General features: G+C 37.4%; 1 protein-coding gene across 7 annotated transcripts in view; it reads left to right on the top strand.

Moving 5' to 3' along the window:
* The window catches only part of NEB (nebulin), a 264,687-nt gene that overhangs the window by 68,068 nt on the left and 181,168 nt on the right, over positions 1–15,451 (top strand). For all 7 annotated transcript variants that reach the window (XM_055292138.2, XM_063646033.1, XM_063646034.1 and 4 more), the window contains exons 23-34: positions 855–953; positions 3,600–3,704; positions 4,260–4,367; positions 4,461–4,574; positions 7,003–7,200; positions 9,207–9,314; positions 9,834–9,932; positions 10,633–10,737; positions 10,827–10,934; positions 12,462–12,773; positions 12,878–13,084; positions 15,256–15,360. In XM_055292138.2, coding sequence (XP_055148113.1) covers positions 855–953; positions 3,600–3,704; positions 4,260–4,367; positions 4,461–4,574; positions 7,003–7,200; positions 9,207–9,314; positions 9,834–9,932; positions 10,633–10,737; positions 10,827–10,934; positions 12,462–12,773; positions 12,878–13,084; positions 15,256–15,360 — 1,668 coding nt within the window. The remainder of the gene's footprint in view (positions 1–854; positions 954–3,599; positions 3,705–4,259; positions 4,368–4,460; positions 4,575–7,002; positions 7,201–9,206; positions 9,315–9,833; positions 9,933–10,632; positions 10,738–10,826; positions 10,935–12,461; positions 12,774–12,877; positions 13,085–15,255; positions 15,361–15,451) is intronic.

The following is a 15,451-nucleotide window of genomic DNA, read 5'->3' on the forward strand; positions in this document are numbered from 1 at the left end:
AAATCTTAATTTTCATTAGTTTATATCTACATGAATTTGGGGCAAAAGAAGGACATTCAGATTTAAGATAGGTGTTCATTATTTAACAAATTCTATGTGAGAAGCCATCCTAGGCCAGGCACTTTCCTTGGTGCTGAGAAAGAGAAAAAGCCAGCCACCTCTTGAGCTCCCACTGGAGTGGAGGAGACAAGTAATACAGGAAGGAGCACAGAAATAAGAAAGATACCAAGCAATGATAAGAAAACTAATATAGGATGATGATACAGAATTAAAATAGGACAACGTATGAGAGAGTGACTGGATGGGCATCTTAGGTTGGGTGGTCAAGGAAGGTCTAAAACAAGCATGACCAGCCAGGCCAAGGTGAGGGGGAGAGCAGCAGGGAAGAACGGCCTAAGGAGAGAACAAGTTCAGCATTTAAGGAATTGAAAGGATGGGGTGGCTGAAATTTACTGGGGAGGAAGGCAGTAGTAAGAGGTGAAATGGTTGGAGATGAAGGAGGGGATGGATTCTGTAGGGATCATAAGCCAACGTGCAGTTGAGGCTGAGTACCAAGTTCACTAAAGAGTCACTGTGTAAGGCTTCAGCAGGGGAAGGTTAATCTGGTTGCTGAGTTGCTGTAGGCAGACCAGAGGCAACTTGGGAAGTGGGGATTAAAGGAAAAAGAGAGAGAGAGAGAGACAGACAGAGAAGTGAGAATGTAAATGCATCAACTAAGTTTTCAGGAACAAAATAAACTCTGTTTTGACCTGGAACCATTTTTTATGTGAGTGCATGTATAACCAAGAATATACTGATACATTATAATGTATAAATACAGTATACATTTCATTAAAGAACATCTTCTTTTCTAGCATACCTACAAAGTTCATCCAGATAAGACCAAATTCACGGCAGTCACTGATTCTCCTGTACTGTTGCAAGCCCAGCTCAACACCAAACAGCTTAGTGATGTAAGTGCTTCGATTTATGCAAGTGTGGGTGACCCAGAGTGCTTTGCTCATTTAAAATGTAAGCATTTACATGCTTAATCTTCATGAGCTCATCTACCATCCCAATATTATTATTTTTCAAGATTTGTTTAATAAAACACAAATGAGGCTGCTAGATTGAATTGTAGCCTGAGGAAAGTTGTGTTAGACAATAATAAAAATAAATATTTTTTAATAACTCACTGATTTTTTTTTTTTTTTTTTTTTTTTTTTTTTTTTTTTTTTTTTTTTTTTTTCTGAGACGGAGTCTCACTCTGTCGCCCAGGCTGGAGTGCAGTGGCGCAGTCTCGGCTCACTGCAAGCTCCACCTCCCGGGTTCATGCCATTCTCCTGCCTCAGCCTCTCCGAGTAGCTGGGACTACAGGCGCCCGCCACCACGCCCGGCTAATTTTTTGTATTTTTAGTAGAGACGGGGTTTCACCGCGGTCTCGATCTCCTGACCTCGTGATCCGCCCGCGTCGGCCTCCCAAAGTGCTGGGATTACAAGCGTGAGCCACCGCGCCCGGCAATAACTCACTGATTTTTATTGGGACTATCTTATTCATTAGGATCTGTCACATGCACACTAAAACTTCATGCCAACTTAAATAAACAGTGACAACAAAAGCATCTATTTGTGTAGGACAAGGCAAATATTTCCAATTCTTGAATTTGCTAACAAAGACTTTACAAAAAGGGCGCAGTAACAAGAAAGACATCAAACGGTGATAAGAAAACTAATATAGAATGATGCTACAGAATTTAAGTGGGATGATATCAAAGAAAGAACTGGATAGGCACTTTAGATTGAGTAGTCAAAGAAAGTCTAAGACAGGCGTGGTCCAGACATGCCAAGATCAGGGGGAAAGCAGCAGTGCTTCTCAGACATCCACATTCATGCAATCGCCTGCTGACCCTGTTGAAGTGCAGATTCTAATTCAGTAGATCTAGGGGACTCCATATTCTGACTTTCTAATAAGCTCCTAGGTGATGCTGATGCTGTGATTGGTAGGCTACTCTTTGAACAGCAAGGTGCTAACATAGCTAAGTCCTAGAGAGTAGTACACCCTTCTCAAGATAGGTAAGTGAAAGATACAGTTTGTCCTACTATAAAATATGTTTTAAAGACACAAATTAGCTCATACCCAATTAGTAAAGAGGAGAACGGCATCAGTATAACTCAGAAGTCATTTCAGCTCATGTGTCACTTTTCCGAGCATCTTAATATTTTGTGTCCCAATAAAGAACAGCTAAACACTAACATCACTGATCTAGCTGAACTCAGCAAGCTGCAGAGAAATATAGTGCTGTATGTGGTCACAGTCACTATCAGTCACTCTTCTTATTGGCTTAGGTAGGCAATGGACTCTGCCTTGGAATTACTTCTTGCATAGTTCTCAATCTTGTGCATTTTTGCGTTTGGCTCCAAAATTAAACAACCTCATCCGTTCTTCACACTCCCTTCCTTACACCTAACGTCACCTTTTAAAAAATATAAATAAACTTCTATGTTTAATATTTTAAATAAGAATTCACAGCCAGGTGCAGTGGCTCATGCCTGTGATCTCAGCACTTTGGGAGGCTGAGGCAGGCAAATCAGTTGAGCCTAGGAGTTTGAAACTGGCCTGGGCAACATGGTAAACCCCATCTCTACAAAAAAATAAAAAAATTAGCTGGGTATGGTGGCCCATGCCTGTAGTCTCAGCTACTCAGGAGGCTGAGGTGGGAGAATCACTTGAGCCTGGGAGGCGGAGGTGGCAGTGAGCTGAGATTGTGTCACTGTACTCCAGCCTGGGTGATGGAGCCAGACCCTGTCTCAAAAAAAAAAAAAAAGAGTAATTTATATATCTTTTTAACTGTGCTAGTATTTAATTTAGAATTATTTTTTTTAGTGCTTTAATTACAGAAGTTCATGTTCTCCAGACACAACCTAGCAGTATAGATTGGAAATGTGTTCCTGTGTATATAACAGAATCTATGCAATGGCAGCCAGCAGCCCAAAGTATGGTTACACAGCAATCCCCCTTATCCATGGTTTTGCTTTCCATAATTTCAGTTACCTGCAGTCAACCATGGCCTGAAAATATGAAGTGGAAAATTCCAGAAACAAACAATTCATAAGTCTTAAATTGCATGTTGTTCTGAGTAGCATGATGAAATCTCACACCATCCCCCTTTGTCCCTCCTTTATCAAGAAGGGTGAAAACATACAGTAAGATATTTTGAGAGAGAGAAATCACATCCACATAACTTTTATTACAGTTTTGTTATAATTTTTCTATTTATTAGTTATTGTTGTTAATCTCTTACTGTGCCTAACGTATAAATTAAACTTTATCACAGGTATATTTGTATAGGAAAGAACATGGTATATATAGGGTTCATTGCCATCTATGATTTCAGGCAGCTACTGGGGGTCTTGAAAAGTATCCCCCAAGGATAAAGGAGGACTGTGCCACAGTCCCTGAAACGGGATGAGAGTTTGAATCCTGTGCGAGACTTTGACTCAATTGAGTTTCTCTTTGAGGCATTTTTCTAAAAAGGGCACTAATGCCTTAGCTATATATGCTGTCCTAAATAAATTCAAAGAAGTTCCCCTGAACCGTTCAAATATCCTTTGTTTTTCAGCTGAATTACAAAGCAAAACATGAAGGTGAGAAGTTCAAGTGCCATGTACCAGCAGATGCTCCACAGTTTATCCAACACAGAGTCAATGCCTATAATCTGAGTGATGTAAGTACCAAAGCCTCAGAAGCCTATGTTTGGTGTGCATGAAAAGAGAAAATGTTATAAATTTTAAAAGACAAGACTAGGAATTGTGCAAATAAACAACTATTAAGATGGTTACCATGTAAGTGGAGCTTTTAAGGCCAAAATGCTCTTAAGACTCCTACTTAGCTATCAGATTTCATTTTCTATGGTCTCTGTTACTGTCAGAAGATCTCCAATTACCCATCTGCAATTCCCTGGAGTTTTACAACATCTTTCCCATGTAAATTTCACATTTCACCTTCTCCAAGTGAGTGTCATTTTATAGCATCCTTATATAAATCGGGATAGCAGAGGGTTTAGAAAGTTTACAGAACATTAAAAAGAGAAGTTGATACTTATTTAGTGGTAGGGAGGAAGAAACTGGATGATAAATCAACACTTATACTACAATTTGATAAATATAGTTTTCATAGGAGAAATAAGTCTATATATACACAAATTTTCAATATGTTTTTATTTTTTCACTGGATTTCACTGTTGTTCTTATCATTCCTTTGCTGAATTTTTCTTGTCCAGAATGTTTATAAGCAAGACTGGGAGAAGAGCAAAGCCAAGAAGTTTGACATTAAAGTGGACGCCATTCCCCTGCTGGCAGCCAAAGCCAACACCAAGAACACCAGCGATGTGAGTGTGGCCTGGGGACCTGGGGACCTGGACAGGGTGGCCTTGGGGACATTTCCTGGTAAGTGGGATCTGGCATGTGTGATGTCTTTGCAGGTGATGTACAAGAAAGACTATGAAAAGAGCAAAGGGAAAATGATTGGGGCCCTCAGCATTAACGACGATCCCAAGATGCTGCACTCCTTGAAGACAGCCAAAAACCAGAGTGATGTGAGTGTCTTTGTGAATCTGTCTTGTTTTCAAGATGGACTCCTGGTTACAATGCCCAAGGATAGTAGTGTGGAAAAGAATTTCATGAGCATGGGCTCTTTCACATTCACAAACGTACTGCTGTAGAGAACTTCAGAATGATGCCCCGGATTATTGCGCCTCCCACATTTGAGGGGAGAAATTACTGATTTGTACTTGATGTCCATTTCACTTTGAAAAATGTATGCATTAATATTTAATAGAATATTGATTGTATTCTGAAAATCTTTTGGAAAACATCACTAGATATTTTCATATTTTCTTCTAATTGAAAAATGATTTTTAGAATGATAATTTTCAAACTGTCTTTACTTTGGAAGACATTTATGAGTCACAAAAATCTTAACAGAGTATCGTTCCTCATTGACTTTAGTAATGAGTTTTGTCTGGATCCAAGAAAAAGACTCCATTGATTATAAACCCCTCTGAGACTCTGATAAAAGATTTGAATCATCTATCTAGAAAATGAACATTTCTTTTCATGCCTTTTGCCTGAATTTTGGTGAACTCATGGGCTGCTTAAGGCTCATCTATGGGCCATGTAACATTTTCCAGTTAAAATTCTTACTACAGAGAGACAAACATCTACTACTGCAAATTATAGTATATATTGTGTATAAAATGTTTAGAGAATCCCTTAAAAGTACTGAGAATGTTCAGTGTAGCTTGCAGATACTAGTTTTTTTATGATGAAAGAGAAGGGTATTTGTATCATTTAGTTTTAACCATGCTTTTATATAATGATCTATACATACCTCTTTAATTCATTTTGCATTTATTCTGTCATTACATAGCACTTTAAAACTTCTAATCCTGTAATTTTCTCTAGTAACTTCACAGTGAATTATGTCAGTATATAGTGCTCACTTATATTACTATCTTGTTCACTAGTTGAGTCTTTTCAACTCAAGAAGGATATAACTCCCCATTGATAGCATGTGTATTTTTATCTTTTGTTTTTATTCCTATCACAGAACCCAGCAGTAGGCACATAATAAATGCCCAATAAATATTTGTTAATTGATTGATGTAGCTGACCAAAACACATAGCAAATGAGTCATTCTCACATAATATCCAGGCAAAATGCTAAGCTGCAGATATAGAATATGAATGGCTTTTTAAAAAGAATCTTTTAAAGCCATTTGGATCTTTGACAACATTTTATATGTACTGGTATGTGTCAGCTGGTGTGAACATGAACAAAACAATAACAACAATTTCTTCAAAAATACTTCCACACACCTACTGCTGTTGCAATATTGCTTTATCAGTTTATTTCTAACGAAGACAAACTGTTGTTTTCAATGTTGTTGCAAACTATCACAAAGTTAACATACTTTATTTTTATAAACCAGGGTCTCAATTTTATAGTTAAGTAATAAATGTGTTCAGTGAAAGTGACCACCCACAAAATATGAGAAAGAAGATCAAGTTCTCTTAGAAAGCCAAAAGATCAGATCGTTTGCAAAAGGAATTGTTACAGAAGATTTGTAGTGCACATCTGTACTTGCCAGCTTGGGTTACTGTCTCTAACACATATGTGACCATGGGGAACTAGGATGAGTTTAGAGTTTTCTTAAAGGCAGTGAGTCAAAATTTTTCTGTCAAAGTAATCGGTGAGTGGATACAATGAAGCTGGGAATTTGAACCAATTAGCACCTTGTCTAACCATTCCAGAAAACCAGACAATGAAGGGAGTCCTTGAGGCCCAGTCAGGACATTTGGTTTATAATGCTGTACGGAAGGGCCAACGTTATTTTAATGGCTCAGTTTCTCAAACTTTTCTCCTATGAAGTCTTTTAACTGCTGCAATCTGAAGCTTCTTTTAAATTGTTGCCCAAATTGAACTTGATATGAAAACAACCTTTGAGATTCTCAGTGGGGCTTATCTCCTGTCAATAATAGGTTAAAAAACCAGTTGACTATCCATTCGAAAATGACTCTATACAGCCAATAGTCTACAGCCCTGTGTATGAAGTAGTTATTCTATTAAAATCCAATTGTCATATGGTTTTCATTACAATTAAAAAATGCTTCTTTACTGAAAACTCTTCATAGGTTAAATTACATTAATAATAGTAACACTTGTTAGTGGTCCTTGAGAAACCCTGTTTTAGAATAAAATCATTCCTGTTCCTGACTGAAGCAGAAGCTGTTGTCTGTTGTCTGCTGTGACCCAGACAGTTTCTCATTGATTTGAGAAGATCTGCCCATGTGTGCTTTTTGGGGGAGTTTCAATGGTATGTAACATATGAACACATTTTTGGGCAAAATAACTACTCAGGTGTTTGACTCTCTAACTTGTATTTATTGTTTATGAAAGATCTCTGTCTTTTCTGGAAATCCACTGAGGATTTGTGATAATAAATGATAGTTTCCTATTCACAGCGTGAATATCGAAAAGATTATGAAAAGTCAAAAACTGTCTACACGGCACCTCTTGATATGCTCCAAGTCACTCAAGCTAAGAAATCTCAGGCAATTGCCAGCGACGTTGATTATAAGCACATCTTACACAGTTACAGCTACCCGCCCGACAGCATCAATGTGGACCTTGCCAAGAAGGCGTATGCGCTACAGAGCGATGTGAGTAACCAGGGTTTCTGTAGCCCCTCTTTTAAAAAGATGGAAACTGAAATGGACTTTGAAGTTGAGTGAAGTTTTTGCACTTCTCGGAGGTATCTGCATTGTCCTATGTATGAAGCAAACGACCCTTGTGGTTCTATAAGAGCATACCCTTCAAGGTTAGGAAGAACTGATCTGGCATGCACCCCATCACTGTTTCCCTCTGGGAAATATATCAATCTAGCTAAGTTCAGAGTCTTCCTCTGTAAAATGGAAATAAATCAAAAACATTGTTTGGAGGATGTAAATGCATGCAAAATACTTAGCATGGTGCCAGGCCCTGGTGAGTTCTCAATAAACATTCAGTATTTATCATCGCTATTATCATAATAATCACATTCATCATTATCAATGATTTTTACGTAGATTGCTATCTGAAAAGAAAACGTATGATTTAACATAAATATTTATAACTGTTTTTTTCTGCAGATCAGAATTTCTTTAAGCAAATTCATTTGTCCAAACTACACAACCGAATACTTCATCCTAACAATTCTATTTTTAAAAATGTGACAGAATACACATAACATAAATTTACCACCTTTGCAATTTTCAAGTGTACGGGTCAGTGGTGTTAAGTATATTAACATTGTTGTACAACCAATCTCCAGAGGCTTTTCATCTTCCCAGACTGAAATTCTATATTCATGAAACAGCAACTCCCATTTTCCTTCTTCCCCTAGCTTGTGGCAACCACCAATCTATGCTTTGTTTCTAAGTTTGACTAACCCTAGATACCTCATATATATGAAGTCATACAGTATTTGTCTCTTTGTGATTGGCTTATTTCACTTAGCAAAATGTCCTCAAGGTTCACCCACGTTGTAGCATGTATTAGAATTTCCTTCCTTTTTAAGGGTGAATAATATTCTATTGTATCGATATGCCACATTTTATTCACCTATTCATCTGTTGGTAGACATTTGGGTTGCTTCCACCTTTAAGCTATTTTGAATAATGCTGCTATGAATATGGGCATGTGAATATCTCTTTGAGATCCTGCTTTCGATTCTTTTGGGTATAAACCCAGAAGCTGAATAGTTGGATCACATGGTAGCTCTATTTTTTATCTGTAGAGGAACCACCATACTGTTTTCTGCAGCGGCTGCAAAATTTTACATTCCTACCACTAACAATTCTATATTATACATTGTTATTCTACTTGTTATTAGTTTGATTTTGTTATGTGTTTTCATCTCAAATAGATCATAAGCCTCTGACAGGCAGGAACTAAATGCTTTCTTGATTTTCCATTCTACTTAAAATGCCCAGAGTAAAAAACAACAGTTTGAATTTTGTATCTAAAATGTAAATTTTTGGCACCACCTATGGTCAGACAACAAGAGTAGCATTTTAATAGCATCAAGTAACTGCCTCAACTAGGACCAATTCCAAATAATAACTGCTGTCTTACGCAAATTAACGAGTGCAACTATTTTAAAGTGTTTTGTTAGCCAATGTAGAAACACTCCAAAGTTGACCAGTACACATCAAGGGCCATGTGTGCAAATACTTAGTACAAATAATTCTGTTAAGTCTTATACAATTAGGAAATTAGAAAACGAGCAAATAACCCACCTTTAATGTGGCCATCTATTTTAATTTGATTGAAACATAATACTTAAAGTTCCAGGGAACAAACGTCTCACATTTGGTTAACTGACAATTTCACTGACTCTTTGAAGTGCGGCTTTGACTTGAGCATTTTCCAGGTTGGAATTAGAGTACCACAGACTTCCATTAAGTTGGAAATAAGGATGAAATGGAACATATGCCAGTTAGAAGGAAAGCAAAAATCTAAGAGCTGTTACTATATTTCACCAAAGAAATATATAAAATAACCTTAATGTCTGCAGTAAGGAAGCTGGTCGGAAATCTCAAAAACATTGTTTTTGGTAAAACTTTGATGATTTTACATAATGAGGATGACACAGCAAAGAAATGTAACCTTTCTCTTGGTGTTTTAGGTTGAATACAAAGCTGACTACAATAGCTGGATGAAAGGTTGTGGCTGGGTGCCTTTTGGGTCCTTAGAAATGGAAAAGGCAAAGCGAGCTTCTGACATCCTCAATGAGGTAAAGCCACTGGGTGTGTCAGAGGGAGAGTGGTGACTGTGTTGTGTTAAAGCTCTCAAAAGCATGGGCAGTGGCCTAGTTCCTCAATTCCTCCTTCCTCAACCCGACAGCTTCTTGATGCCATTTGCTGATAGAGTAACAGGTAAAAAGATAACTTGTTTGTGTCATGCAAAGACACTTCAATCTCCTTGCTTGCTTTTCTGTTAAACCTTTAGAAAACTGATATTTCCAGATTCTGCTTAGCTGAGGGCATAGGCAAGAAATTAAGAAAGGAGTCTGTCTGGTTCCTGAGAGCAGTATATGTGTCTGTGCTGTCCCAAACTATCCACAATTAAATGGATTTTTAAAGATATTGATTTTTGTATTGCATTCATCAAGCCAATCGAGAATCTACTGTTTTTACATTTTAAAATCATGAAAAACTCTTCCTTGTCACTTCAAAATAAATTTCAAGGATTTTGACATATTAATCTTCAATGGAAAACAAGATTGTTTTTCTCTTTTTGATTTGCCAAACAGAAAAAATATCGCCAACATCCAGACACACTCAAGTTTACCTCGATTGAAGATGCTCCAATTATAGTACAGTCTAAAATTAACCAGGCCCAGAGGAGTGATGTAAGTGTTAATGCTATCTATATGTTAATAGATGTTAACTAATACAAATACATTTGTATTTCAAATGTACTGATCACCTCTAGTTATTATACAATATGAAGAGACCCAATTACACAAGCATCTGTACAATTCCCCAGCTGTTCATTAATAAAGCATGCCTAATTCTTGTATTTACAGTAACATATATTGTGCTGACTGTCCTTTTAGCCATTTGACATTTCTTTCTAAGGAAAAGGTAAGAGGGACTTCTCTTAATGACAACAAAAACTACAAGCCTATTTCTAGGAAAGACCAGAAAGAATGAGTATATCAAATGGGGAGCAGTTATATTTTAAGTCAGCGCTAAAACAAAAATCATATATAATCAAAACCACCCCTAAGTCCTTTTAATTGCCCACAAAATATAATATAGGTGGTTGGTGTATTCTACCCTGTTACACTTTCCTGAGCTAGGCCCAGAGGTTCCTACTGCAAGTTCCAAGGGATCATTGCAAAACTGAATAAGCACTGAGACAGGATCCTAAGCAACTGCATGTGTGACCTTGAATGCCTACAGATATTTGCACATGAATATGCAAATGCACAAAGGATGTCCTTCCTAAAACCACCTCTGTGAAATATGATCCATTAGGAAATTATTTTCCGGTGCCATTAAATTTTCTTTCTACTTTGTTTGTTTATGCATTTTTATCTCTTTCAGATCGCTTACAAAGCCAAAGGAGAGGAAATTATTCACAAATACAACCTGCCAGCAGACCTGCCCCAGTTCATCCAGGCTAAAGTTAATGCCTACAATATCAGTGAGGTGCGTGGGTGGACTCATGGGCTGATGTGTGTGTCCAGACTTTACTAACACAGTCTCTAAGTTGTACTTAAATGACATTTTTCTTTCAGAATATGTACAAAGCAGACTTGAAAGACTTGAGCAAGAAGGGATATGACCTGAGAACTGATGCGATTCCTATCAGAGCTGCCAAAGCTGCCAGGCAGGCGGCGAGTGACGTAAGTCCAGCTGTGGTCATATGTGGGCAACTAGAAAATGTGGGTGGGTAGGCTTGGGGTCTGACAATGACCCAAGTCTCCAGGCATGCGGTCCCCAATTGGAAGCAAATCTGATTGAAAACTATTCAGGAATGAAGTTCCCTAAATAGATTTAAATTTTCTGGAGGAAAAGGATTTATATAACCTTCTACTGATCAGTTCTAATCAAGCCCCCTCATTTAAAAATCTCATCTATAGTTCTACACTAACTCACATTACTTCTCTTGTGGAGATCCAGAAGTGACTTACCATTTAAATCATAATAGCCTCCTGATGGTAAAATTTTCTCTCAAAACTTTATTAATTTATATGATTTCCTTCTTTCCCTTTCCTCTCCCTTTTTCCTTCATTACTTCTATAGATAGGTGAATAGGCCTCAATTTCACCACCTCTAATAGCCAGTCTTTGGGTTCTATTACAGTTCAGAATTTTATTTCTTATCCTATTTATCTTTAACCAAGATGCGAACTGAAGTCACTTTGCTCTTTGAGATTTAAATAAAATTGGCTCAAGCCCCCATCTGTTATTCTATAGGAAGTGGAATCCCCCTCCGCATGATTTCTGTGGCATCTCCGAGGTTTTTATTTCTCTGCTTACCTCTGGCTCCTGGCTGGCTTGAGCTCATCTGCACCCTCCTCCTGCGGGTCTCCTCTTGCTGCTCTGTATGACCCAGAAATGAAACACAGCTCCTTCCTTTTGACTTCCCAGGGTCCCAAACACCACTTTACTGATTGTTTGAAATTAGGTTTACATCGCTCCAGTGTAAATATGTGATGATTGAATAACAAATGTCCTCATTCTGAAATGCCCCTGTCCCACCCAGGATTTCTCATCGACCCCCTTTCTCTGTGGGTGCTTTCCTCCAGCCACCCCTGCCCCAACATACCATGAACCTTCCCTCATGTCTCTGCTTCTCAGTGTCCCACAGTGCCCTCCACATGTCTCCGAGGAAGCTCAGTCTCCCTCACTTTGTTATCCAGAGCCAGTTAGTGTTTATCCCCTCCTGGCTCTGGGTCTCCCTTTGAATATCCAAGGACTTATTAAATTCTACTATTATTAATGTTAACATCCTACCACTACTACTAAAAATTCTAAAACTAAATATCCAGCTACTTGTACTCTAGTAGCACAATATAATTGGTAGCGATTGTGACATATTTATCTTTTCATTTTTCTCTACCAATGTCTAAATGCAAATGAAGAATATAAAGATTTATTTTGTCACTGATACAAATTATGGTAATGCCCCATCTCAACCTCACTTGGATAGGCAGAAACAGCTATAGACAATCAAATGGGTTCCATAATATATAACGTTTTTATTTTAAGCAGGCTACATTTCAGAGCATATATAAGTGAATTGTTAATTGTTTGGTTATTGAAGTACAGGAATTTTTGGGAAGCTCAATTACTTCAAATCATGGCTTCATTGTTTAGTAAAACCCTCAAAACTACATTTTAAATTATGCCCACCTTTGTTTACAATAGGTTCAGTACAAAAAAGACTATGAAACAGCTAAAGGGAAAATGGTTGGCTTCCAAAGTCTTCAAGATGACCCTAAACTGGTTCATTATATGAACGTGGCCAAGATACAATCAGATCGGGAGTATAAAAAAGACTATGAGAAGGCAAAGACCAAATACAACACGCCCCATGATATGTTCAACGTCGTGGCGGCTAAGAAAGCTCAGGATGTGGTCAGCAATGTCAACTATAAGCATTCTCTCCATCATTACACCTACTTGCCTGACGCCATGGACCTGGAGCTGTCTAAGAACATGATGCAGATACAGAGTGATGTAAGTGTCATTTACTCCTCAAGAAACCCCCCTGTTGAGTTCAGAGCCTGCCATGAAAAGAACCCTGGCCTAGGCCCTCACTCCTCTTTTCTTCATTGCTGTAGAATGTTTACAAGGAAGACTACAACAACTGGATGAAAGGCATTGGCTGGATTCCTATTGGCAGTCTCGACGTCGAGAAAGTTAAAAAGGCCGGTGATGCTCTGAATGAAAAGAAGTACAGGCAACATCCAGACACCCTCAAATTTACCAGCATTGTGGACTCCCCAGTTATGGTCCAGGCAAAACAGAACACGAAGCAAGTCAGTGATGTGAGTACAACAAAATAGAGAGGACAGAGGATATGGAGGAAGCTTTTTAGAAAAGTAAACAGCAGCCCAATATTTTTTTTTTCTGGGCCAATATCTTTCCATTTTACATTTATTATTTTGTTTGTTTAATTTTTTAAAAATTATAGTTATGTGTAGTTTGGGCACTAACATTTTCTTCTCTCTTGCTTTTTATCTTCTTTTTAAAAAAATTTTCCTTTTTAACTGTCTTTGAAATATTGTGTTATTGAATAAACTTGACATGGTGAAAAAATTCTATTTTAGGACTACACACATACACATGCACACACATACATACACAGAATTTAAGCTTAAATCCCAGACACTTTATTTTGGCAGATTTGTTGTATTCAATTCCATATTAAGTTTCTCATATTTTATTTTCATATATAAAACCTTAATACAGAGAAGTAATACATATGAATATATGTTTTTGCTCCTAAGAATTCAGCATACACAATTATCACAGAGACTTTTTAACTTAGGTCTGATTGAGGTAAGTATCGTTTGCCTGCCTGTCCATGAGCAGCATCTATGCTCTGGTTAAAGTCAAAGTTTCTAAAGGAAAGTTTGGTATACAGAAGATCAAAAGCATTCACTTGTTTATTTATTTAATGAATGCTTTTTGAACATTTACCATGTGCCAGGCACTGTATTACCTGCTGATGGTGTAAAGATGAAATAGATGAGGATTCTTGGGATATAGAAATTCACAAGAATGTAGGGTAAAAGCATAAGACAAAGACATGGCTACAAACAGAGCATTGTCATCCAGAGAGACAAATGCCGCAGGAGAGGAAAATGTTAAGGGAGGTGCCTTGTACACGGGTAACTTCCTACCAGAGTTTCCCAGGCAAGTAAGAGAAGTAAGCATTCCTGGCAAAAGGAACAATATAACGCAGTAGAAAAGGAATGAACAATATAACAACAGTAGGAAAGGAATGAAAAAGTGTAAAAGCAAAATGTTCAGGATTGTAACCTGATTAATAAGGGACTCGTATGCTAAATTTTAGAGTCTGGATATTAGGGAGTAGGTAAGAAGAGATGTTGAATATGTTTAATCCACGGAGCCGCATTATCAGGCCTGTGTTTTAAAAGACAATGCTGGCCCCAAGTGTGGAGACTTTGGAAGCAGGAGAGACTGGAGGTGAGAAGATGAATTAGAAGGCTGTCACCGAAATCCAAGGAAGGCTTAATTGGACTGAAGCTAAGGCAGTAGCAATGGCAGAGAAGGAGCTGTATAGAAGGTCGAATTCATGAATCTGTCATTGCTTAGATATTGTTCTTAAAGGCAATGAGGACTTAGAGGTAACTCTTTGGGTCCTAGAGGAAATTATTTAGTATTTGGGGATTAATTTAGCTATTAGCCATGTCAGATTTTTATCTTGGGTACATGCATACCAGTTTACATGTCATATTCCACATAGTCTTGCCCGGGAAATAAGGATATATATGATAAATGAGAATTATGAGATTGAAAATCTACTTGTGATTCTGGCTCTATTTTAGTTTTAGGAACTAAATAATGTATTTCTAATACCAGGAGGAGGATGCAATAAGATTTCTGCATCACATACTTTGACATCTTTCAGTCAAAAGTATATATAATTCTTTAAAGTAACAACATAGGGCAAATATGAAATAGTGAGCCTTTTGAGTATGTTAGATTCATGTATAAGCACCTCTACATTATGAGGAAATTATTGTATGCTTTCATTGATACAATTATAATTTGGAAAGTTTTTAGCAGAAGTGAAAGACTTATTCTAACTACTATTTTCTCTCTAGGGATAAAAAAACAGAAACTAACAAAAATGGAAGAGCTATTAACTCACAGGCCAAGAATGAATTGATTTGGCTTTGGTGAATTCTATTATTCTTGCTAGGGTTTCATGGTTGAATTTACCTTCCATTCATCTCAGGCAGTGAACAATTTCTATTTTCTTAAGGATTTTTTCTCTTTCTATTTTAACACACAAGACTTGTTGGTATTAAAGATAATAAGATGCTTGTTTTATTTAAAAAAATAGGAAAATGCCTTTGATGATTTTTAACACTAGAAGATCATGGGTGATTGTGCTAAAAATAACTCTTTAAAGCAAGCAATTAATAGATTTCCCTTTTTGCACTATGTGAAATGCATTTTATTGCAGATCTTATACAAAGCTAAAGGAGAAGATGTGAAACATAAATACACCATGAGTCCTGATCTTCCTCAGTTTCTCCAGGCCAAGTGCAATGCTTACAATATAAGTGACGTAAGTAGGGTCTTTGCTGGGATGTGAAATTCGGACCTGACAATAAAATCGTGGACTTTAAGAGTAGGATGGTGCCTTGATAATTTATTTA

The sequence above is a fragment of the Symphalangus syndactylus genome, chromosome 9 (assembly GCF_028878055.3).
Source record: "Symphalangus syndactylus isolate Jambi chromosome 9, NHGRI_mSymSyn1-v2.1_pri, whole genome shotgun sequence".
In the NCBI taxonomy this organism is placed as follows: domain Eukaryota; kingdom Metazoa; phylum Chordata; class Mammalia; order Primates; family Hylobatidae; genus Symphalangus; species Symphalangus syndactylus.